Consider the following 26,694-nt stretch of genomic DNA (forward strand, 5'->3'; position numbering starts at 1 on the left):
TACTAAAACGAAGGGACATAAACAAAAGGAATAAAGCAAATAATAAAGGAACATATGTAGTTATTTAGAATTACGGATCTTATCTACATCAGACCATGAACTGGATCAGAGTTACAGACTGGCTGTCCTGTTCTTTACATGGATCGGGTGCCAGAAACTTGGAGCGCACAAACAAATAGTAACCCACTCAGGGTAAGAAGCTTCCTTTTCTGATAGTGAACAATCAACCCATGCTCAACAGAAGCTATAGCCTCTTTTGTTATTTATTTACAAAAGATACATATATGAAAGTTTTAAGCCCTTTCCAAAGACTGCTAATTCCTGGACTTAACAGTTCAGGTTTGAAATATTTATTAGTTTTAATACTGTGGCTATTTCTGCTAAGTGAATAAAAGTCTCAGTAAAAAAAGTTAATTTTTTGCCTTTTCTTTGTCACTGACTTGACAGAGCAGCTACCTGTACTCTTTTGTCTTGAACAGATCTCTCACTCTGAGAAAGCCTCTGTATTCCTTCTGTGTAATTCTTTCGTTCATAACAAAAGCCTTTTGTGGAAAAAAAAATAAATAGCTTTGGGAATATTTAACCAGAATGGCTGTGCCAGTGTAGAGAAAAGGTGAGCAAATTTTCTATTTCCTGGTCAGACTCTCGTGTTTCTTCCAGGTTTTTTTTCTTGCCTTTTCCAAGTTGTCACTTCACAGAAGTGAAATACTGATATGGAGCCTGCAGACCCTCAGCAGTGACGCACTCCTCTCCAATGTCACCACCAGCTAATCTTTTAACAAAGCTGTCAGCCATCTGCCAGGTGTTGCTCTGCAAAACCCTGTAGGCATTCATACACCTGTTGCAGCATCAATCTGCCACACAAAGGACTGGTCTTATTAATAAACCTGTATCAAGCAAGAAGAAAAACGAATTTTATAAAATACAGTAGGGGTTATTATCAGCTCCATGCCATCCTGCTGTCTGACTTTTTATTTCTTCTTTAATTGCACTGCTTTTTATTTGTGACAGGATTACTGGGGGCTGCAGGGCCAGCAGAGGGGTACTGCCATGTGCATCTGCCCAGAGGTACAGCCAGCAAAAGGCCATCGAGGGCTTGTGCTCTCTCTGTAGCCATACAGCTGACGTATTCTGCTTCAGCACACACGTGACAGCCCCAGGAGGCTAAAATCTTCACTGCTGTGAACTGAAGTAGGTCTCGAGGGATTAAAAAGCCTAAACTAATTACAACACCTGAGGTCCTAGCACTAAATTCTCCCTTAGTAGACCCCAGAAAGACATCTCATAATGGAACGAATAAAGCAATTCAAAACCTCAAAACATTCACTTGGTCAGCATTTTACATCCTTAAACAGCACTGGCATATTCCTCCTAAATAAATCGAAAAGAACGGCCCAAGCAAAGAGCTACCTTAATTTGTCAGTGAGATGAAACATTTACCAGCTATCCAGTCAATTTTGCAATTTGCAAATAGTGTTGCATCATAATAAATGCTGTTTTTTTTTTTTTTAATACTGCTGCTATAAAATGAAATCTGTAAACAATGCAATTATTCATTTCTACATACGGTGATAAAAACACAATGTTTCACCACCGTTTGATTTATGTCTGTTGCACACAAATACACTGATGTAAGGCTAGTGTCAAAAACAATTCTAGAATGTTGTTTCTTTGCTGTATGCTTTTTTCCTTCTCATTACCCTCCTTTTTTTTATGGGAAAGTATCAATTAAATCCGCCTCAAAACTATTTGGAGATCAGCTTCACCCTCAGGGTCTTAGTGCTACAATACTTGGGTTCTCAAAATTGAGGAGAATGCTTATTCATTTTAAACTTCCGCTTTTAGCCTTGTTTTTTTTTTAAGCTTAAAAGAAAAATGACTGCTGATTGTTTCCTAAGAGCTTGTTACTGCAAACTTTGCTTCAAATTTCATTTACAGAACCCTTTTTTAAAACCTCAGTAATGAGGTGACATAGGTAGCAATCACACGTGTCAGATCAACTTACTGAACTATCTGCTCAGCTCCAAGCTGATGACAGGGCCAGCCACTATTAGCAGAGCAACATACTTCCAGATTTTTCCTTGAGGGCAGGATAACAAATTCTGTGCTTGAATTAGCAACATTTGGTAAGAATTCTGCACAATAGCACTGGATTCTGAGAGAACACTGTGTCCTTCCCACTCATGGCATTCAATTCCAACACAGTCCACAGCAAGAGGAACACATCCCATAGAAGTATATCTAATCTCTCCTCTTGTGTACAAGTCTGACTGCACAGCAAATCTTTAAAATAATCAGGTAAAAATTATTTCTAGAATAACTCTGCCAGTTCACACTGCAGCTATTGCAGTGCAGTGCCCCTGAATCAGTGTTGTTTATGACAGCGTTGGTCTTAACATGATAGGAAATCTGCCTGAGTGAAGAATAAGAGCTAGTCAGCAGACAGGGCTGCCTTATGTAATTCTGTGCCCATTCTGCAAGGCTCTTCCTCAGCCTGTGTGCAGAGGCAGTGACAGCTACAGCTGATGGTGCCTCCCCCTCAGCACGCAGATGCTCTGCCAGCAGCCTGCTCACACCATACCCTGCACCTCCTGTAGTAGCTCCTGCAAAGGAACTCACTCCAAAGGTACAGCAAATAACTGGTCATTACCATAGCTGAAGACATAGGGTCTTTCCCTTTCCACTGGGGAAGGGCCAGAGGTGCAGTAAGGACACAGATGAGATGTATAAAGCCCTGAGTGATGCATGCTGGCAGGGAAGAGACAGTACTTGGCCTGTTGGAGCTGTGCATGAGTGGCACAACCCTGCCTTGCATACCCTCACTAACAGTCTCTGCCATCAGAAGTAGAAATCCCAAAGTAGATGTTAGCATCGAGCCCTTTCTGGCTTTAGAAAGCTTGATTTCACATCCACAGATACAGAATCTTCCCTGTCTCCTTGCTCAGATGCAGAGGCCACCATTTTGCTGCATTCGAACCCAAACTAACCAAATGGTGATTCTCGTAAGCAAGTGTTCTAGGAGATCACATCTCTCTCACTCTAGAGCCCATTTGTTTGCAGCTACCTACCTCTTCCTCTTGTGAAAAACATCTGAACAAAATGGAGGAAGAATCTGAAAGAAGCACTCTCAAATGCAGTCACAGGTGCTCATAAATCCTGTTTTGTATTTGCAGTGCAAGAAAGCTGGGATCCAAACACAAACACACACCTACAGTGAGGGATTTGTACCAAGGTGCAACGTAATTCACACCATGGGAAAACCTCTGTCAGACAGAAGGGAGCTGTGTTCTGCCCTTCACATGCTCATATGACTCCCATTCGTAACACTGCTTGCCACAGGCGTGCACTGAGAAGAAAAAAAGAGTCTTTATTTCCAGAGGTTCACATGATGGCTGCAGCCACACATCACCTCTGGGAACACAGACGTGATCACCCGGCCCGAGGCCCTGAGGGACTGTGCTGATTGGCACCTCACCAACACCAGGGCAGCCAAGGCCCCGCGGGAGCCCTTCTGCATCACTTTGATCAGCCGCGCCGCACGCCTGGTGATATCACCCAGGGAATCCCCGCTAATAAGCCAGCGGAGAAACTCTCTTCTGTCCATGGTGACTGGCTGCGTGGTTGCATCAAAGGCAGCCAGGGCTTGTGGCTTTTCTTTACTTATGCTCAAGGTGTCTTAACTAGACAGAAAGGCAAAGTACATCAACTCACGTACACTGTGGAGATAGGACCAGAGAACTTAACTAACTTTTCAGTGCTCCTTTCTAGATTAATAAACTACAGTTAGACATCTTTCCCCTCTTGCTTTGACTGGTACAATACAATGCTTGCATCTTCCCATTTCTTCCCTGTCAAAACCTCTCTCTCACTTCTGAAGCATAAATGAGCAGGACAATTCCTGCTTGTAGAAAGGAGAGAGACACAGTAAGTGAGAAGGTCCCAGAAATGCTGGACTACTTCAGATTCCCTCTGTTTCAAATGAAATGGAAGTTCACAATGCTCAAACTCTGCACGACAGATTTCATTATGGAGATGAGTGTTAATGAACTATATTAAAGTAATTTAAACCACAAGCAATTTTACATTGCCCTTTGAGCCTGTGATCTTAACTTTTTCACAGCATACATTCAAAAGATATTGTTTATAAGAATAATGAAGGTACAAAGTACTAGATAGACAGCCATTTTTTCCCCCCAGCTGTCCTTTCCAGATCTGAATCTTTACTTCCAAATAACAACAGAAGTAAAAGAATAGAAAGAAAGAAGACTTTTCCTTCCTGATTGTGAAATATTCAGTTTCTTTGAAGAAAGCACTATTACTTAGAGCTCCGGCTTAGCAGTCAAGCAACCAGCCATCAAGAAATAAGTTATTCTAAAGCACACAGGGACTTACAGTATCAAATAGCACATGAACATAACTTCAAGAATAAAACAACATATTTTCTTTCTCAAAGGGACAAGTGGAACTAGTAACCATTTAGAATTTCACTTCCAATTTCTCCAAACTTTCAGTTCCATATTCAGGACAAAATTGCTTTCCTGTTGTTTTTGGCAAGGGAACTTCAGCACAAAAAGATATACCCAGCCCACTGAGGTTTCCTTCTCTCTTTTAACTCGTTTGGACAGCCATGAAACAAATCCTACCTTCCCAGTTGTTGTCATCGCACAGCGTTGTCAAATCCAGCCGAGGCACTTCTGACACAAAGCTGTTTTCCTGATCATCAGCATCTTGATTTCTTTGCAGCTTGTTTTCAGGAATGCTTGGGTGTTCTTGAATCTTCATACTTGAAGGCTGCTATATTCCCACAGAAATGAGGGGGGGAAAAAAAAAATTTGAGATGAAGAGGCAGGAATAAAACCCTGCAGTCACAGCAGCAGTAAGCTCACGCTTTTAAATAAAAAAGTCAAAATAAAAAGAACCTGACATTTCCAGTTCCAAATTCAAAGCCTTTTGCAGTGGCCCCTACGTACCAATCACTGACACTGATAAAAACATCTATTTGCCTCCCTTGAATCTTCCCTTCTTCAGGAAGCCACAGCAAGTTCCTGACGCTGCCTGCCCTGACAACAGCATGCAGCTGAAAAAGCTTCTGCTTGACTGATTGGGGTGAAAAGGGAGGGAGGACCGCAGGGAGGAAGGGAGAGGAAGAGGAAGCTGCAAAGAGTTCCTACAGGAGTGCTGCTCCTTGGAACGGCAACAAAAATGCTGTTGCAAGGCTGAGGCAATACGTGGTCTCCTAAAAATCAGGCACTGGTAGCAGCTGCAGACAGCAAGCAGTGCAGGCTACGTACACAAGTGCTCTCATGCAGGCTGTGCTGGCTCAAATCAATTAGTGCCAGCTAAGCTGTGCAGGCTGCACATTCCCCGATTTCCTGTGGTTGTTCTCTAGCTGGGCGTGGGGAGAGCAGAACTATTTATGGAGGAGCTCTGGGTATTAAAGCAGTGTTGCGCAAATCCAAACGGCAGTGGGGTTTGGCATCTCAGCTGGAAAGCAGTGCGGACTCTGGGAACGAGCCAAAACATTCGCACAAACATCCAATGACTTAAGAAAGCAACAACAACAAAAAATAATGGCAGAATGCTGTCAAGTAAATGGTTCATAATTTAATGCTACCTAGAGGTAACTGCTGTTTGCCTCACCACTACTCATCCTGACACACCACACACAGCGTGTGCTTTTGTGGAGAAATCTCAGCCAGGTACACTGTGCGTGCACTGCAACAGGGCTTCGTGACACAGGCAGTTTGACCACAATAAAATAAACAAGCTGTAATGGCTCACAGAGGGCCGTGGGGAACAGGAAGAGTAAAGCATGTGCACAAACACGTAGTGGGACACGTCCAAACTCGGGAGACACAGAGCCATGCGAATGCACAGTGTTACACTCGAAGTGTTTGGTCTCTCAAATATTGTCTAGCAGGTAAGCAACATACAGACTTTTTCCCCACAGGTATTCTGATAATCTATTTACAATCTGCTTCAGCTAATGTGTGAAGACAATGTGTCTAAAAAAACTAACTTCTACATTTGGACTTCTTTTTCTTGTAAATTCTGAAGCATGGCCAAACTGTACCAAATCAATATTTTTAGTGGATATCAGTAAGGCACATTTCAGGCTTTTTTCACGGCCATAAAACTTGCATGTTGTTTTTTACTTTTCCTCTTAGCTGAGAAAAACATGTAATCTTTACGTAGAGAAGGAAAAATACCTGCCCAATTCACACATTGCACGAAGAATGTTTTTATTTGGATCCAGTCCCATCTACCTGGATGATGAACATCCTAGTATTAGTAAACACTGTTCTGTGCTGTATTTGTATAAGGTTTGTATTTCCTTTTCATTTCAATAAATCACCTTTTAAAAACATTATAACAAAAGGAAACACCAAATGACAGTTTGCCAAGGCACTAATAACTCGTACAGATTGACGCTAAATCTGATTACAAATGTGGTTATTGTGAAAGCTGCACATGGAAAAATGCTAATTCACCACTCAACAACTTTTAAGCTGCTTCTAGGTTGGGAGGACTTAAATAGTTCTTCAAGGTCCAGTAAAATGTTATTTCCTTTTCCTGCCAGAATTGAGATAGTCAGTGTACATTATAAACAGAAAGACTGGCCAGCGGCCAGAAACAGGCAGTATTTTGCACTTGCTAGAGAACAAACTGTACCAGTTTATAAACTGCATTTAAATTGCCAGCACAGATCTTTAAGGCCAAAAGAAATCAAGTGATAAGCTTCAAATTGATGCCATTAAGAACAGCATGTAACAAGTGTGAAGAGCTTACCTACATTTTAACTATTTCAAAAGGGAGCAGCCTCAAAACAGTGTATCATTACCATCACTGATACTGATTACAGAACTAAACATCTTTCTACGAAGAGTGTACTGACTTACCACGACCCTGAAAAGATGTTTGTAGCAGACAAAAGGACACTCTCCCAGATGCGTAAACATCTCCACTACAGATAGTAGGAAGGTTATATGCACATTTTCCTTCTAAAGTCAATTCACTTGTCAGAAATGTTTTCAATCAGGCCTGTGCTGTGCCTGCAGCCAGTCACTGGCCTTTCTGTGCTCACTTGCTCAGTGATGTAGCCTCTAATACAATGAATAAATCATTAGGTGTTACGAAAAACAATGTTAGTATAAACCCAGGAGACACAAGAAGGCAGATGTTTAACCTTCTTTGAATTAAAACTCACAAATTGGTAGGTAATTCAGTATCCTCATTGCTTACTTTCTCATTTGATTTCCTGATACCTCCAGTTCCCAACCTTCGGGACAAAAACCAAGGCAGAACTGCCTCGCTTTAGGAAAAGATATGCCACTGTTTCTCATAAATCAAAGGGGCAGCAACTTTATGATCTCAGAAGCAGTTGGCAGCCATGCTGCATTGCACATATTACATAAATGACTAAAAAAAATTTTAAACTAGGCACTTGACTATGCTTTTTAGAATCTGCTTTGCAGTCACTAATAACTACAGATGTAAATAACCTGGGGATAAGTCTGCAGCTTTCTCTGCTCCAAAGGAGATTCAGCATAAAGAGTGGCTCCAGCAGCAAGAAATAAATGGAAACAGATCTCTGAATTCAGATCAGGAGGAAGCTGTGTTCTGTTCAGTTGCACGTGGATTCAAATGAATTTTATACAAAAGATATACTTCCCCTACATCTGATCATCCATTGCAACCACCAGCAAGAAGCATTCTTAAGCATCTCCTGATAATATAACTAAATGCAAAAAATCAAACACGCTGCCAGCTCAATCCTGATTCATGCCATTTCTCCCCTACACTGGTTGCAGAGCTGGGTCAATCTTGAAAGTTAAGTACTTTGCTACATCAACAAAGAAAAGAATGACCTACCCTCAAGTATTTTCTGAAAATAAGTGCAATTTAACTCTCCACATTGTGGACTCTTGTCTACAGAAGAGCTTGGTAATGAAAGTGGATTATGTGGCCAAAGTTATCAGATGGAAAACTTCTGCAGTTCTCTTCTTGCTTTGCCACCAGACAAAATACAAGTTTTTCTGGTTTCCAGACTTAGTACACTACCTGAATGTCATCAACAAGTTGACAAATATTTCTGTGTTACTGCATTCGAAGTATAGGCAACATTGTGGCAAACAGTGTTTCTTAGAGTGAGGGTCTCAGGCTGCATGCAGACTTCTACTGAGAAAGTGATACTCAGGTTCTGTTCAGAACAACTTCCCTCAACAAAATTTGGGTATTAGAAACTACTTATTTTCATCCCGGAACCTAGCTACTCCAAGGGCAGATAATGAATGCTACAAAACCACTGAAAACTCATTCAAGACCTATGTTTCAAGGTATTTTTACTGCCTTAGGTCTGTAAGGCAATAGCTAGAAGCAATTCCAAATACCTCTCGTAACATTTTCAGATCAAGTGAGAAGAAATTAACAACGTCCCTTCCTCATTCTGAATATTTCCTACAAAAGGTATGTTTTTAAGCTACCCTAAAGCAACAGGCTTTTACAGGAAAAGGAATGTAAAACTACTCTGCAGGAATGTAACATTTTCCTGACCTTGTAATTCCTATATAATGCCATCTCCTATGAGATTTATGAGTTATGAGGGTTATGACTACATCTCCTCCCACAGTTAGCACTGAATTTTAAAACTCTTCTTAATGAGTTAATTTTAAGACCATAATTTCACATTCAAACATATCTCCTCTCCAAACTAATTTGAAAGTTGAATGGAAGCACTCTGTGGCATGGCAGCAACAGCACCTTTTCCACATGCAGTAAGAATTTGGAGGTGTTGCAGAGTTTGTATTCCGGGAAATACAACAGCTCACGAGTCAGAGCTGCCAGGAATTAGTGCTGCCATGTGCAGGAAACCTGGGGATTAATGCCTCTCTAGGAGCAAAGCAGAAGATCTGGCTAAGCCTAATAAAAGCAACGATCAAAGCAAGTGCTGAGCACCCTCTTGTAGAGGAGCAGCTACTCCATTGCTGGTCAGAGCCCAACAATAGTCTCTTGTGTCTTCTCTGCTAGAGAGAAAGAATGGAGGAAGGGAGGAAAGAAGAAAAAAATTACCCCCTGCAGCAACAAACAAACAAAAAAAACAACAGTCAAAACAAACAAACATAACAAAATACCAACAACTCAAAACAAAACCTGAGAATGCTGGTTTAAAAATACTCACAGCCCTCCACTAAATCCATCTGGCCAGAGATGCCAGATGCTGTCTACAGCTGTTAGAGTTCTCCTCTAAAATGGGTGCACAATTGAGGCAGAGGTGCCTCAGGTAACTTCCCCCACTGTTTTAGATGTCTAGAGGTATATCAGGCAAAGATAAACTGGTGGCTTCAAAGGTGCTCACCTAACACAACTTAAGTCTTCTCTTTAATGAGAAGTTAGGATGGAAAACCATCAAGCAGATACAGGAGTGTTGAACAGAAATGGAAAATCTGGCACAAAGTTGTTGACAAATGCCTAATTCCCTTTTACTCCCCTCCTGACATTCATTTCAACCACCAGCCCTCAAAGAGAAGCAGGAGTCAAACCAGGTTTGTAGGAGAAATGATCAGGGACACCTGCGTTCCCAGGTAACCAGCCACACTGGAGAAATCACAAATAAAAGACCAAAATTATTTTAGATAAATCAAGAGACACAAACTAATCTTGCTACCCTGGGAGATAAGCAGTTATACACTCTATTTGCAATGACTGCAAAGGAACTCAGTATCACTCAAACCACAGTGCTCAACTTCATGCTTCTTGTTTTGGCAAGGAAGGATTGAAGGGACTGAAGCAGATGCTTTCGGGATCATCAATACTTGAGAGAGTCCTTAATTACGTAAGTAAAAAAGGACAGGGGTGGGAAAGAAAAAGCAAATGCTAACTCCATTTCTCCGGGAGAAAAACATTTCACTGGGAATACAGAACATGCCTAACTACTTGTTTCTACTCAATAAAAAGCCCATTTAGAGCACACAAAACTGAAACGAGGAAAGAAAAATTACCAACCTGAGAATGCCTGAAAAAACCCTCACCGCTTTCACTTTCTTTGCTACAAAACAAAACAAAAACAATCAACATATTACAAACACAAAACCGCACTTACAATAAAAACAACCATGACTCCTGGATACTCAAGTTTTCAGATACTTCAGATACTCCATGTTTGTTGATGCATTTCACTAAATGAAGGGATGCAGGCTTACAGCACTTCAAAATGCTAAGCTATCTGTTTTGCTTCTTCTCAGGAGCTATTTGTACCTTTACAAACAAATACACCTCTCCCAACAAGCTTATTTGCAGAAAGAAATGTTGTACTAGGAGAGCAAAGTGCAGCTATTATACAGCTTTCATAGGAGAGTGGAGCACAAAGAAAGGGGCTGATTCCCAAGCCAAAGGCCAGGTAAGAAGGCATCTGCTGCTGTGCAGTCCCCTGTGAAGAGCATGCAGGCTCAGATGCCTACAGCTCAACTTCTTTTCAAGTCTGCACCATCAGCATTTTCTGTGCTGCTCCTTCTAGACTGGGAGACTTGCTGACATCCAGAGTAGGACAGAGCCCACATGCTGTGAGCAGTGCCTCCATACAATTCCACTCTGAAGCTAACATGGTAACAGGTAACATTGCTCTGCAGCATAACTAAACGTAACCCTCATATTCTGTCTCTGAGTACTACAATCACAAGGAAAATAAAGTGTACATATATTTAATCAGTTAAAAATAAAAGAAAGAAAGAAAATCACCTTTCTTCAGATAAAACTTCCATGTCATCAGGTCCTGTTCTGTCTATAGGCCTGGATGAGCTAAAGCTTTCCATACTCTGCAATACAGTAAACGTTAAAGCAATGAAATACATGAGGGAAATAGATTCAAACCCCAGGCCATTAATCAAATGCAGAATTATCCAGCAGGACTGCTAGAAACAAGACAGCAATCAGAATACCTGTTGTACACGTATAATAAAACAACCTACAGTAGAAACAACTACTCACTGCTTCTTTTTTCTCTTTCATTAATTGACCTCAAAATGCCTGACAGAATAACACTGAATGATATCCTACAGTTCCTATTTTACAAACTGATACACAAAGCAAGAGAGCAATTCTGAGATATGTAAAAGTCCTGCCAGAGCAGGTACCAAAATCCAGAGCATCTTCCCAGCAGCATTCATTGTGCTCATCTTAGAAAAGATTCCTTCTTACACAAACCCTTCCATAGTCTCTTCTCAAGTCATTAGGTAAGTACACAGACACTACTGTCTGCACAGAGGTAACGTTAAGCTCTGCTAATATGAATGCAAGGCAAGAAATCCAACTGATTACAACAACATATGCTGAAATTGTCTTGGTAACCACTAGCAATATTAGTGCTGATGTTTTCTGAGTGCCTGAGAAAGTACTGCGATGACAAGCTGGACTCTGATATACAAAGGACTTATGCTGTTGGTTTCACTCTTCCACAAATCTTAACAGTGAAACATGCTGTCGGCTTGGAAAAGGTTTTCTGTTCTATTTTGATATTTCAAAGTTGCTGAAGAAAGGGGACACAGAACTGTCAATCTGGAAATATGAATTGAATTAAATACTGCACATCAAGGCAGCAGTACTCTGTGGCTCACTGATGGTGAAATTCACAGGAAAAATCAAACCCTTCACCTGAATTGATCATAATACTTTTTTTTTTTTTTTTTAAATAAAGCCGTGTCAGACACACTAAGTTTGTATGTAATAATTCTGTTTTACTTTCTGTTGACTGTGACTCAGTCATAGAGCACCTACCAAAAAAAAGTAAGCAGAAGTGAAGGTACTGAGTTCTTCCATATTGGAAATATGCTTCAAAACTGCCTCAACCCTATAGCTAGAGTGCATTCTTGCAAAAAGCCTGAAGAAATAAAACGGTACACACCACACCAGAGGTACGTACTGAAAACACAATGTTGCCACTTTGGGCATGTGACCAGGAGGTTTTGTACTCTGGTATTTGGACAAATCTGCCTTAAAGAAGAGGAAGGAAATGAGTGGAGAAGAGTGTGGTTGTTGGGGCACCCACAGCCTCCTCTCACCCGCTGCACCTCCAGCCCTGTAGAGTTAAATGGCTCAGTCATTCTAGCCTTGCTTAATGAGATTCTCCAACTCCTAGTGGAACCTGGCTACTATGACTCAAGTGTAGTTACAAGCTTTTAATGCTCCTTTGCTTGGAACCAATGGAACCGACCATTTTTCCACTGCTGACTTGTACTTTTGAGTCAGATTCACTTAGACAGCTAAGAGGAGAGCTTCCACACACTGTCCTACATATTCTTTCAGGCTTTGTTGCTACAGAAGGACAATTAAAAAAGGTGGGGAAGAAACAACAACAGCACAATCTTGTTTTCATGGGAAGGCCCTATTAGCAAAAGCAGGTTATGTCCTGTTATACCTATATAGTAGCTAATTCAACCTACTGAAAACCTATTTTAAGGGTAAAGATATAGCCAAAAGAAAGCAAAGGTACCACACGTTGCATCCTGCTGGCAGTCTCAAATACGTGAGTATTAAATAAGCGCATTCATGAAAGCTTAAAGAGCAGCCTGTGCTTTTATTTCATAAAGAGTAACATCATATTCTCTGCAGGCTGTTTCATAACAACGCTCTTCTTTCACAGTTCCACTGTGGCAATTCTGGCAAAGCAAACAAGGACCATACTGACAGAATAATCACCTTAACCAAAGTGCTCTTTGTGCATGGTCAGTTTGTTGTAAATTGCTTTCAGCCTTTGTCCCTTCAAAATTCAAAAACAATCAAAAAAAATGAAGGGTAGGGCAAAGTCCAGTAGAGACAGGTAAGTTTGAGGACATTTCCTTAAAGAACTTCTAAAGACTTTAGGAGCGTTCTTCAGGTCCTCAGTTTACACTCTTAACCGAAACTTTTGATGGACTTTCTTTCCCCAAATACTGAATCAAATTGTTATTTACACTGAAGCTGCTGTGCGCTGTGTAGGTACATAGTAGAAGCACAGAAAGAAGTACAAGCGCTTGATGTTCGCCTGCCTTCAAGCCCATAGCTACAATCAAATACCCAAAGCGAGAAGCACATGCTCTTTCACCAAACATCACATTACAGGTTACTGATACTGACTGTTAATCTAAGTACAGTCTACAGTTCTTGGCATCTCGCCTTCTTTTCATCAAAAAGAGAAGCCAAATCTGCCTCTCCTTAGGATCTCTGCACAGAGGGTAGAGCATAAGACCACGGCAATTTCACAACTTAAACAAAATGAGTCACAACACAATATTACATTAAGAAGGAACTCAGAGCAGACTAAAACTTAAAAGGAAATGCTCTGTAGTTCAGAATTCTAATCTCTTCACACAGCTTTCGCTGTTATTAGCAGCTGCATGATCCAGGCACCAGGATGCAGAGTGCATCTACTGTAAGCAGAACCCATACTCAAAAGCAAAATACAGTTTCTCAATTGCTGACACCATAATCAATGTCTGGTTGGCTGAGAGAGAAGGAGACAACATCAGTTTTCTTCTACAGCATGTATAATTTGACAAACTCTCTCCTGTGAGGTCACACAAAAATATGCTGCATAAATTTCACAGTATTCTGGATTTTTAGAGCACTATACATGTGCCCACTATACCTTCCCAGTGAAGTCTGGCTAGAAAAATAATCTCTGGGACCAACACGCTTCAAAAGCGTTTTGCAAACTGCAAATGTAACATGACATATAGACTGTAGGGAAAAGGAATAACATGCATTTTATCATCTTATCGGAAAGACATTTGAGATCTGTAGTTTCATAACTTATAACAGAAACATAAAAATAAACTCAACCTTAAAACATGATCCTGTATCTGAAGTTCCATTCACCTCGTAAGAGTTTTGAAAGACTGGGAAAAAGAAATTATATCCTTTTTCTTTTTCTGTAATACTTTGCTAAATGCAGAAGACATAAGAAAAAAGTCATGGAAAGAGAAAATGACTACAGAGAAGTAAGAGGATCATGAAGGAAAAATAGCTTCTTGATTCCTCTTTACAAAGATTACAAGTGCAGAGATAAGTATTCCCCATAATCAAGAAGAGACACTTATGCATGTATTAAGTGGCTACCAGAGGGAACCAGATGTGCACTGAAATTAAAAAAAAAAAAATCTTTTTCCCACCCTAGGTGTCAAATAGTGCAGCATGCCAGCTTACCACAGGACTATCCTGGTTGTCATTAAGCTCTGAAAGTTTGGTGCTGGATTTCTGCCGTTTTGGTTTATTCCTTTCATTAAGATATCCAGAGCTGTTGTCTTGTAACTTTTCTACTTCTTGGGTAGTTAGAATACAGTCTTCAAGATTGCTGAAACCAGATGGAATGTTCTCCTTGTTGATGACTTCCCTAAAACAAAAAGTGACATTAAAACAATGTTAAAAATGCTCTCCCGCTACATTTATGATAGCAATACAGAAATGTATTATGCTGACTGGTGCAGTTCCGGCAACATCTTCTACGCCCTATGAAACCAGTATCTCTGGTTTTTCCTACTGCAGCAAACAACATACACTGTGAAATGCTAAATCCTACTGAGGAGTGAAAGCCAGGTGTATACACTCCTGGTGAGAAAGCTGTCAGGGCCAACACTTGATTCACTTCCGACTAAAGCCAACGCAGAGAATCCCACTGACTTCAGATGGAAGCTAGTCTAACTCCTAGTTGTCTGTCGTACTTTTATAGAGAATATGCAGCATATTTTCCTGTAAGACGCATGCTTTTAATATAGAAAACTGATTCACAGTTGTGGCACAGGGAGCTCCTTTGGTCCATGACACCATATAATCGTCCCTCTTACTCATCTTCTCAAATGCAAGAACGAGGCAGTGGTGCTTCAGTCAAATGATTGATTCCTATTTGGAAATTACACAAAATAAAAAAGGGAAAGCATCTCTGCAATAGCAACACAACTAGGACAGAGGACTGTTCTGCTGCGCTGGAAAGCAATAGGGCAACTACGTAGAAACCATCATGTGACAAGATAGCTGGGGCTCTCTGTGCTTGCCTGGTTTGTGTACGTTTTTCATGGGCTTGGCAAACAGCTTAACTTTCCCTGCACAACTGTCCCGCTGGGTCCTACAATGCAGACTTTTCTTCACAATCTGTTAGTGGTCTTCTACTTTATGCAATACTGAGCAGGCACACACATAACAGATAAACTACAGTATGGAAACAGAAGAAAAACAACGCATCCCATTCTTCACTAAGACTATCCTGTTCAGGCTAAAGAATAGCTGCTTACACTTGACATAAAAACTTACATGTTTGCTAACTACTTGATGTGCAGCTGCCTTATACAGTGCTGTGCAACTCCAAAGCTTGCTTTCACAGACAGCAGCAGAATTTCTCTTGACTTGCAGTAGAGTAATAAGAAAATGGTTAGTCTGCGGTATTTGGACAGAGCCAGCACGACTAAGTATTCAGAATAAAAACCAAACAACAAAGTTCCAGTGATTTTCTAGATCTCAAATCTCTAGGGTTGGTTACTGGAAGAGAGATGCAAAGAGATTATAGGATTAAAACTTCTCAGATAGTCCATTTGCCTCTCTGAAAGTTTTTACAATGTCCTGAGTAGATTTATTACGTATACACAGCCTGCAGAAATCACAGTCTGCAAAGCCTGGGTCTGCATGTATGTATTTTTGTGATGAATGCTCTTCCTAGCTGTATTAATTCTGCAGTTCCATCTTGTGACATTACAAATCCTCTTGTGATCTATCACAAGGCAAGAAGATGAAGTCACTGACAACCAAAGGGGTGGGGGTGGGGGGTTAGAAGTAGTTTTGAAAGGATTTCTGAATTTTGATAATCCACCCCCAGAAGTGTCAGCACTCAGACCTACAGGAACCAGGGAAAATAATTTGAAACCAAGCCAACATTCAAAACTTCCAATGTGTTAAATTCTTGGCTTGGGCTTTAGGGACTGAACGTGAACAACTGCGTCAAGATAGGCTTGAGTGCCCTAGGCAGCTCTGTAATGCTCTGTAACACAATGCTGAAAAAAACCCTGCAGTACTATATGCTTCCATACACGTACACTAGCCAGTCTCTGACCTACTTACCTGTGAAGCCTGACAGCAGGGCTACTAAACAAGAAAAACTACTGCAGAGCTGCTGCCAGCTACTTAGGTGACTTGCAAGTGCTCATTTCCCAGTCCATCTTCACAGCATATTTTCATTCACTATGGAAATGCCTTTTTTATTTTGTGACTACGGACTTTTGAAAAACAAAAACAAAACACTGGCATGTATTGGGAAATAACATAGCTGCAGTATTCACCTGAGGTACTAAAGTTTATGGTTATATGCAAAAGTTGTTTGGTAAAGAAAGGTGCAGATCCAACAGGATTTGGAGAATTCAGCATCCTAGAAAAACAACAGCCTAGATCTGTATTTCAGAATCTAACTTGAAATCCTAGCAATCCAATACTGCAGCCAAAAATGCACAGTCCTTAAAAAATTAGCACAATGTTTAAAGTTAGATGTATCTGTAAGCACTAATTAGATTACGTGCTTGCAAAATCTCCAGTTACAATTCCTCAAAGATACCTATGCCTTGGACATGTGCTTTTTAAGGCTGTGGTAGTTTATATCACATTTGTACCACCCAGTACATGCCACAACTACAGCAGGATAAAATGAAAAAATTGTATTATTTTTACTCTTTGGTAGACATTTTATGAAAATTGTCACTAAATAACATTTAACGTAATGGTGGATAAAAATTCTTAGGTTCTGATTATTCAAAAGGATCATTTCTACTTTCAGATGAACTCCTAGGGCTCTTTAATAGATCTGAACATAAGTTGTGCCTACACATACAGAAGGAGAATGGTTTTTACTGGCCCTAGGGTCAACTGCTCGGGTATTTCCACTAAAACAGTAAATACAGCAATGAAACATTTCAAAACACTTCAATTAAGAACTCAACTATACTGCTATAGGTGTCTTCTTATCATGCTCTGGCCACTCAATTATCTCTAATAAACTCCACATTTCTCAGCTCTCACTGATGTAACAAAGCTCTGCACAGGCACTGCAGGCTGTACTTTCAACAGAGGGCAAAGACCAATACATTTCTTAACAGAACCACCAAGCAGCGCCTGTTTGAGGACATAACTAAGGTACACTTGATCACATATACTTTCCAAAACGAAGAAATCAGGATCGTACATGTCTCTGTTTCTCCGGGCTTCCTCCTGCTCTTTGTGCTGTCGCCTCCTCTGCCTGGCAGACACATTAGAAGAGGCTGAAGATGTTCCCGATTCAGAGTCCTCTGAACTCTGGCCGCCTGAGCCATGAACATCAAAGAGATGCTGCTCCACGGCTGAGCGGATTGTCTTCTCTAAATACCTGTCAAGCCGAAAAATAAGGTCAATTGAGCTCAAATAGTTTCTGGAGCTCCTTCTCTGCAACAGTACATAAAGGATGAGTATCACAGGGTTATGTTTTAATACGATGGCAAGGCAGTATAAAATGCACTAGGGCCCATGATGTCTGCAAAAAGCTAAGCCAAAATCTTCAGATACCTTGATGCTCAGGTCCTTCAGTGAAGCTGAGCTTCTCCAGTTCATTTTGCCCTTGAAAATTTCTAGGGTTCCCTGAGCCTTCTGTAAAACAGCTGCTTTACTGCAACCATCAACAACTTTTACCCTCCACTTTAACATTTCTTGCTCTGACAAGATCTTTTTTGCCACCCAAACACCAATGACACTGGTCAAGTCCGTGGTGCAATCGGAGCTCGGTAAGTCTACAAGTCATCTGCAAGGTGATTCAATGTTATCTCACAGGGGGGATGAAAACATGCTGACAGCACCTCACTGTACACTCCACTCAGTGACTGAATACCGACCTGGCTCTGAGCTCTTGCTGTTTTTGCATTGTTCTCATACCATGAATGCACACATCCGCAGCTGCTCTCAAAGTATTCTGGTGTGAGATTGCTATCATGCCCCCTGGCACTCTCTTAGTGAGCTAAGCTCTAAGAGAGCTTCCACACAAGCCACAGCAGGGGAGCCTCTGCAGTTCCATCAATTACAATTGTCAGGCCGCCCAAACTTTCAACACAACCAAATCTACTTCATTTTGGCACTCACATTTCCTTATAATATTTCCTTCCTTCCTTAATCAGAGGAAGTTTTTATGGGCAAAATCTAAATAAGACGCTTTTTACTTTTTAAACATCATTAGGAAACACATTTCAGTGTCTCCTTGCTCCACCCATGTTTCTTGCAATGCTTTAAGTAGTCTGCTAAAGAAAAAGTTTTTCAAACATGCCTGACCTAATTCCCTACCTAACTTCAAGTGCTTTTTCCGTAACTAAAAATATTATTTACAAGATATGCTGGTTAATTTTCAACCTGGTAGCTGTAAGCATGTGAACGTGCACCTGGGCTGACTTCTACAGAGAATTTACAAAAGCTGTTGCTAAGCTGCTATAGATTTAAATCTACTGAGACTGCATTTCCTGAAAAAGTCAAAAGATCTTAGCAATTGCTAAAAAATCTTATGGTTCAACTGGATGAGCACATCTGTATTTCATGTATTGACAAGAATCAGCCCTGCAATCCCACCAACCTCTGGCAGGGGTGCCAACTCATCAGCTCTGTGCTCTCACTGGCACTGGAGTTAGTTCAGGGATCAAGTCCTGTCCTTTGCTGAGACAGGACAGGGTGCAAACAAGAGCACGAGGACAACATGAATAGCTTCTCTATACGTGCAGAATCTGCTTAAACAAACTTATCATTGCAGATTCTAAAGTTTGGGAAACAATGTCCTTTTTGTTTGTGCAAGAGCAACCCTTAGAGAGAAATCAAAGAATAGCCAGCAATACTTAAAAAACTTTAAATATTAAAAAAAAAAAAAAAAAAAAAAAGCTACAAAATAGTAAAAGAGACACTTACTCTCCTGTAGCAGGAATGTTACTACTGACTTGTGATACATGGGTGCTGTGTAAAATAAAAAGAGGAGAAAGTTACATCTACTAAGTGCAACAATGCCTTAAAACATTTGTTCTTCGCAGCACTAAGAAAAGATTTATAGATTGCATGCACATGCCACAAGTCTTCCCCTTTGGGACTTTTTGCTCCCACAGAGACGTGGCACACTGTGACAATGCCAATATCCTCAAGAACTCATGTGCCCATCATTCCAAGATCTAATGGAAAGTATTTCAGCTTCAACACATTGCAGAGCCTTTGCTTTCTCATGAGCTTTCTGTGGCAGCAGGTTGTTTTAACCTCATCACAAACGTTCTTGCTTTTTGAGGCTGACTTGAAAATGTATGACAGCAAACTGAATGTTGAAGGACTTATAACTATTAATTGAGGAGAAAAGAAAAATAGTCTTTTCACTTCAAAATACTTCTGCAGCTTTTCTATGTTCATGTATTTAAAAATACAATGCACACTTCTTTCTTTTTCCTTTTCCTTTCCAGGCCATGCCCAGGCTCAGAAAAGCTGACACAATTCCAGGTGTCACTGCTTGCTGCTGAACAAGCTGACGTGCCACCTCGCACAGCTGCCACTGCTATCCTCCCTCTGCACAGGGCCAGACTCAGCTTAGCCACGTCCCATCCCGCCTGCTGCTCCAGTGCTGAGTCAGCTCTACAGATAAGGCGGCACGTGACCCCCGTGACCATTCATCACCCCTGTGATCTACGTTAAGTCAGACACGTTACAGGCCCAGAGGGTTCATTAGAGTTTTTCCCTGTATCAGCAGTATTAGCAGTGTGACTGGCTGATAAATTCCAGAAAAGAGTGGACAGGTTATAAGACAAAGTGCTTTCTGCCAAAGCAGCCATTCACTGCTTTCAGCCTCCAACAGTTTCTCACAGACTGTTTCAGTGCAGAAGAACCAGTAACAGCCAACTTCCCTTCGCTAACTAAAGGCTTCCTTTCTGCTTCCCTTGAGTACAAACCCACAACCCCAGCTGCAAACCAGACACACGTGCTTCTGCTCTCCTCCGCTGAGCCACTGCCTTCACCTCGGTTTGGTGAACCAGCATACCCCGACCACACACATTCCCTCCAGGCCCTGCTCACTATGTGCAGACCCAGCTCCCTGGAGCTGTGGCACAGCATGAAAGCAGTCACGTATTTCCCAGTGGATTCCACACTGCCTACACAACACCCGAGTAGCTGTGTTATTTGAATGAGTTCATGAATGGGACAATCACAAACAGGTATTAAATCACTGTACTTATTTTTCAGACATGCAACTTACATACAGAAAAGACTTGCAAGATCCTTCTCATATGCAACATCTTGACTACTATTACATGGCTTTGCAATTTGAAGTTCACATCTCAAGCATCCGCCTTGCTTTCCTACTTAGTTACACAAACCACTTGGCCTCTTCTGAGCCTGAAACTGTGTCTTAAGATATGGCTTTCCAGAGATCTTAAGATCCATCAGAGAGATCGATTAACAAGTAAGCTGCCAGCCTGGTAGGCTAAACCACATTATAATATGAAATTGATCTTATGGCTACAGCTCCTACCTGTGGGTAAGTTAATACTGTATCAACTTTCTATAATGTTTACAAGCAATCCATACTGAGTGCGGTATCCTTCATATCACACTTTCTTTCTCTGTTTTCCTGTCAAGGAAGATGGTAAAGAGAAGGGGAGATAGGATTGTTTGGACTCTAGTCTTTTGAAAACATTCCTAAGACGTGGGTATAGCAATTCATCAGACAAGGCATAAAACATCCAGAAACAGCTTTTCCTTCTACTTCTAACAGGTTTGAAAATGCAAGGCCCTGTTTCACGTAAACCTAATAAACTGCTAGGCACTGTATGTGAGTGAGAGTTCATGCTGTTATCCCCATGTGCAATGTTCAAGGCCAACCAACAGTCACTATCAGCAAACCACTCACATCAGCACTGAAAACACGCGGGACCTTCTTAACACAAAAAGCAGTAATAAGAATCAAGCGATAAAGCTGCAAAAAAATACCTCAACAAAATGTCACAAATGTTTGTAATTCCCAAATACCTTCTCAGTTTACTGTGTGCTTTACCAACACCAATTCAGTTTTGAGTACAGTAAGCTTACTAATTCATAATGACACACATCTGCATAACAATTACTTTGTGGTATTTAGAAGAACCCTATTCAAACTATATTCTGTCAGAGAGCCAATAATACAGCAATTTTCAAACTATCAATAAATACAAAGGAAGTACATACAGAGTTGCAGACCAACTTAGTGAATGACAGCAAGTGAAGCTATCACACTCTCCTTTCTTCAACTTCTCTTACAGGTAGTTCTTCCTTATTTACTGAATGTGACTTTGTTCTTAGACCCATGATATTTTAAGCTCTCTTATTATCTATCTCTCTATCTCCAATATGTAGATCTTAAATCAGAGTTTTTCCAGATGGTTTAAATTCCGCAATTCATAGCTTTCCTTGTTTCATTTTGAAGTTTAATTAAAATACACTGCTAAATTGGTTTACTTACTCTGCACCAAACATTTTTTATAGCAAGGACTTCCACTTAGAATACATAAATATATAGAGAGGAAGGAGTTATCCAAAGGCTTTCAGATTCTTGTCTGCCTGCTGATGGATGTGGATGTGCTTGAGTGTGTTGGCATGCGCAGGGATAGGCATGGCTCTCCATAGGTTTCACAGCTCAGAGGAGCCACTAGGCATGTGGGATGCATCCTGAAGCATTTTCCAAACTTCCTGGGTGGCTAAAGTCAGCCCATCATTAGGTTTATGCTTCACAGAGCAGGCCAAGCAAGCCACATCCAGAAGAGCCCTTTTGGCACGCCCTATTGTGCTGGGAGCTGCCTCAGATGGGCTGCTTTGTTCATCAAATCATCTGTACAGTGGGAAATCATGTTGTGCTTTGGTTAATTATTTTCTCCTCTTGTCAGCTCCACTTCACTGATAGATACGGCCAATTATCTCCACAGCAAGATTATATTTATTATGTTATGCACCTGTTGTACAACATACTGTGACTTACATATAAAAAATAGTTACTTTTGATATAAATGATATTCTGCCTGTAGAAGAAAGCAGCAGAAAGTTTTCCAGTGCTGGGGATTTTTATTTTCAGAGGGCCAGCCAAAAAACCTGCATCAGTGCAGATGTTTTAAATGCTATAAACTCTTGAAGTGGATTCTTGCTACCCTAATGCTTTTCCTTTCAGGAAGTCTGACCTTTGGCACTTCTCAGTGTTATCTAGCCTGTTTACTGAAGTCTTTTGCTACTCTCACACACTCAGGTGCTCCCTCTGGATCATGTCTTGCTTCACACGCAAGGTAAATCCTTACTTTATGGCCTCTCCTTCCATTCCATTTCAACCTCAAGTATGTGAAAAGTTGTATTTTCTGCCAGCTTTAGGCTGATATTAAATCTCTGCCACTCCAGCTAGTAACTGTAGACTTAGAGATATGCACTGGAGAATGATGTTATGCAATAACCACACTCTGCTTGGTCTGTATTGGGCATCTTGTTACAGCAAACAAATAATTGAATTGGATACCAAAACTCCTCTCCTGCTTTTCCACTCAAGGCCCTACTGAGCAAAACCTATCAGCATTCATATATTAAAAGAGCGCAGTATGAATCAACCATAACAAACTGACTTACTGGCACAGTACTTTCCCAGATGGGGTTTTCACTTATGGAGTGAATAAATTAATTGCTGGACATACTGAACTGCCTAAATCATAAGCCGTACTTGCAATCTGAAACAAAGGCCACTCGCTGCTGACATTTATTTATGATCCATGTGCTTTTTTCGGAAAGTGAAAATATTTCTGGTTTTGCTTTCAAAAAGCCAAGCATAACAATAAGAAATCCTTATAACAGCCATGAAAAAGATAACATTCTGCCATTCCAGCAAAGCAGACAATATTTATTTAAGTTCCTTTAAATATTTTATATTTAAATAACTAAAAATTTCTTCAGAAACTTCTGAAGACCTCTGTAGTATAGAATTCTAGCACATGACCCAGGAAATTCTTTTTTTTTTTCCCACTGTTACTGCTATTACTGTTGTCTAAGAATGTTTCACTTTCCACGAGTGCTGCATACTGTGAGATGTAATATTTCTGATCCACATGGGATCTATCTTAAGGCAACCATTTCATCTGACACACATTCCCCAAAGAGAAGGATTGTGTTGGCATTTAAGTGTGAAAATAATGAGATGAAAAATAAAGAGATGTGCTCTTAATTACTGAGAAGACCCATCAAACAGAAAACATGCTTTCAGTGTTTCTAACTATCTTCACACTTTTCCAAGCTCAGATCCAATAATTTTCCCTTTAAATGTGGTACATTATATTTTTATTACTTACTTCCTTACTAAGCAGAAAAATAACTGCCTTGTTTTCTTCAGCATTCAGCTGCTTTCGTGCACACTAGTACCGTATTTCAGGTTGGGTGCACACTGACACCTACTGTTTGAAACAGAGACAGCACTGAAGGGTATTCACGCATGCTACCCAACCCACCTCTACAAATCTAGACAGCTGTGTCTGTGCACAATCCTCTCCACACAATATAAAGTTCCTCTGGGGGCCATCCACAGCCTCCATACTAGGTATCTGATTCGAAGTGGAACAGATCACCTTCTTCCACTGAACGTGCAGGGTGCTTAGTGAGATAGTCCTCCTGACTCATGGTATCAAATCAGGACTCCCAGCTTCCTACAGCTCCACCAACTGACAGGGGTCCCATGGTCTGAGATCCACACAGTAGCTGGACAACGAGAACAAGAGCACCTAGCAGCCTACTATCTATTTTCAGCCAACAGCTGTATGATGAAGGACAATAGCACGCATCCCATAACATAACAATTTGTAAAAGAGCCCCACACTGCTGTTGACTTTAGGAACTCTTACTGCATGTCTCACCAACAAGGAAGTGTTCAATAAGAAGCCAAGCACTCTTCTGATGTAGATGACAGCAAATCCAATAAAACAGCATACCCAATATATTAGGAATGCTTGACATGTATTATGTAAAATAAGTTGCCTTATATAACAACTGTTTAAAGGGTAAACAGCTGCATGAAATACTTCCAACAGGATATTAGTACTTACAGACAAAAGAAGTGCTATAACAGGTGAAACTGCCCAGCATCTTGCCCTGAACTCAAGGGTATCTAATGCAATTGTGACCTTGCTTGTGATGACAGCTCTCATCCCAATTTTGGTTTAACACTCTGCATATCAACAAGGAAGCTCCCACACTTGAAAGCTTTTAACTTTTTCCCCTTAATATGACTCTGCCTTACTTCAGGATGTACTCACTAGGAAACTGCTCTGAAAGCATCTATATGACTCATGTCAAATACAAAGCAGATATTCCAACACAAAGCATGTCTGTAGATTCCCTGTCTTTTAAAAACTCATTACACGTGTTGAGCAAAAGTGTGCTTACAGCCTTTGCCAGATGCTGTTTAATTACATGAAACTGCATACGGTTTCTCAGTACAATTACTCACATTCCCATTCATATAATGGAATTAAAAAATCCATAGCACTCCATATAACTATCTCAACTCCCTTTTCCACAAGGTTTAATTACAAAGGCTTTTGGAACATAAAATGCCCTTCAGGCATGACTGCCTAGAACAATCAGTCATCCAGCAAGGTTTTCCTCTTCTTTCAACAGTGCAGAAATCTCCTTGCCTAGTACTAAATATAGTTGAGTGAACAGTCTTACCAGGGAATACCGAAAAGGAAAGGACAGCCCTGCTCACCAGCAACTGAATGGATTCAAATCACAGAACTCCATCTCAAAACTGATCCAAATGATCTCACCCTCCAAACGCATAACAAGAGACAGATTCAACTACAACATTTCTAATAATGGACCTCAATTTATTCACTGAGTTATTTTTTTTTATCACAGCCAGTTTTGCTGTTTAACAAATCTACCTTTCCCTTTGTCTAAAATCCAGATTAAATATATGCACTCTAGCTCATTTCTTATGGTACATAAGTCTTCCCTGCTCTTTGCTCCATTTTGTAACAGGCTTGCTTACTTCCTTAAGGATCTTCACAAACCTCAAGTCTTTAGAATATATATTAGTGAAATTTTATGAAGCCTCATCTCGGCCTTGTACAAGGACATCCCTACTTCTCCATGCACAATTCCATTCTTTTACACCAGTGGCTAAAGAAGAAAAAAAATCCACACCACGATTTCCACGAGCGATCTTCTCCTCCTCACAAAATACATATAGGTCTCTTTCTTTCCTTATTGATCTTTAAGGTCTTATATAAAGGCCCTTTTTCTCTGTACGGCATAATACAAAAAAACTTGCTGAAATTAGACAGATTATGTATAATCTTTTTCTTCCTCCCTCTGAAGTCTTCAGAACAATAATTTCACAGTACTTATATCACCTCTCTCGTTAAACTTGCATCATGTTTTGCCTCATTTATCACCTTTGTACCTTTAATGATTGCTTATTTCCCTATAGAGCAACAGTGATAATTAGTTCAATTCTTGGTCATGACTATGTCTGAAGAGAAAACTCACAACACCAGAAGACCAATTCAGAATCTTAAGTCAGGGAAATTTTTAAAAATCATGTACTTTTGGCATTCTGACCATTCTGACTTGGAGATAAGTGAAGTACTGGTGTTACACATAAAAACAACATCAAGGGAATCTCCATTGCTAGCTGACATGACACAGTACTACACCGTACAGAATCAACTCTCCAGTTTAGTCCTGGCAAAACCCAGGAGACAGAATCGTCCTTGAGTCTGGCAAAAGCCAAGCACTCTGCGCTGTTTGCAATATAAAGAGCTCTTGTTCCCATTTGATTAACTTGTTGCAAAATTACCTCTACAAAAACTACTGTATGAACAGGCTAGTGGCCTAACTCTCTCTACACACTCATGATTCACTTGAAGGATTACTTAACAGTATTTCAGACTTCGTAAGTATGACTGGCAGCAATAAAAACATTTGATCATCAGACAGATAAAGCAGACATTCAGAGAGGTCATTTAGCAACTAACATTCAAAACTGCAAAGAAAAAATGCATCACGCATTCAAATTCTCCATTGTTGAAGTACCATAAATGGCCCAGACAGTGCTAGCTCTCCTGCCAAATTAACTACGCTTGGCAACTGACCTCAACAGCACACATTTCTAAAGTGTTTACAACCAAGACCTACAAGCTGTTAGCTTTACTTACAAGCAATTGTGTCTCAGCAGTGCTACAAAAGATGCAAGCTTGCCCTAAAGCCTCATGTTGCAAGGTGACATGCTGCTCCTTCCCTGATCTTGCTTCACGTTCCAGCTGTACATTCTAGACTTTTCCCTGCCCATTTGCATGACACATTTTCACAGAAAGCCATCCCCCTACTCCAACAGACACAACTACATTTAATTCCCCATCCTAACATGTCTACACCTCAATTTAGAATTTCCAAACCTGCTCCCTCTCTCTCAGAAATTTCCTGATTTGATATCAGCTTCTTCAACTCCAATCTTTGCTCCTCATATCCCAAGCAAACTCAACAAGGCCAGCTAAAGAGATCTTTTCCTGAATCATTTTTCCATGATCTAGGAAAAAGCTTGGAAGGACAGTTTTATGAATTAAGCCAGACAGAGATGTAATGAAAGCCTACAGTTACCTGAAGAGCATATCAAGCAAGAAAAAAAAAAAAAAAAAAAAAAAAAAAAAAAAA

The 26,694-nt window shown here is 40.5% G+C and overlaps 1 protein-coding gene across 14 annotated transcripts in view; it reads right to left on the reverse strand.

The window, feature by feature from the left end:
* The window catches only part of FAM13A (family with sequence similarity 13 member A), a 116,048-nt gene that overhangs the window by 18,789 nt on the left and 70,565 nt on the right, over positions 1-26,694 (reverse strand). For 8 of the 14 annotated variants that reach the window (XM_042872215.1, XM_042872210.1, XM_042872214.1 and 5 more), the window contains 6 exons: positions 18,919-18,963; positions 17,189-17,368; positions 14,176-14,362; positions 10,735-10,811; positions 10,003-10,045; positions 4,644-4,794 (listed from right to left, as the gene is read on the reverse strand). In XM_042872215.1, coding sequence (XP_042728149.1) covers positions 4,644-4,794; positions 10,003-10,045; positions 10,735-10,811; positions 14,176-14,362; positions 17,189-17,368; positions 18,919-18,963 — 683 coding nt within the window. The remainder of the gene's footprint in view (positions 1-4,643; positions 4,795-10,002; positions 10,046-10,734; positions 10,812-14,175; positions 14,363-17,188; positions 17,369-18,918; positions 18,964-26,694) is intronic. The other 6 variants (XM_042872213.1, XM_042872222.1, XM_042872225.1 and 3 more) reach the window with 4 other exon arrangements.

The sequence above is a fragment of the Lagopus leucura genome, unplaced genomic scaffold, assembly GCF_019238085.1.
Source record: "Lagopus leucura isolate 7727_CA_CO unplaced genomic scaffold, USGS_WTPT01 Super-Scaffold_100004, whole genome shotgun sequence".
In the NCBI taxonomy this organism is placed as follows: domain Eukaryota; kingdom Metazoa; phylum Chordata; class Aves; order Galliformes; family Phasianidae; genus Lagopus; species Lagopus leucura.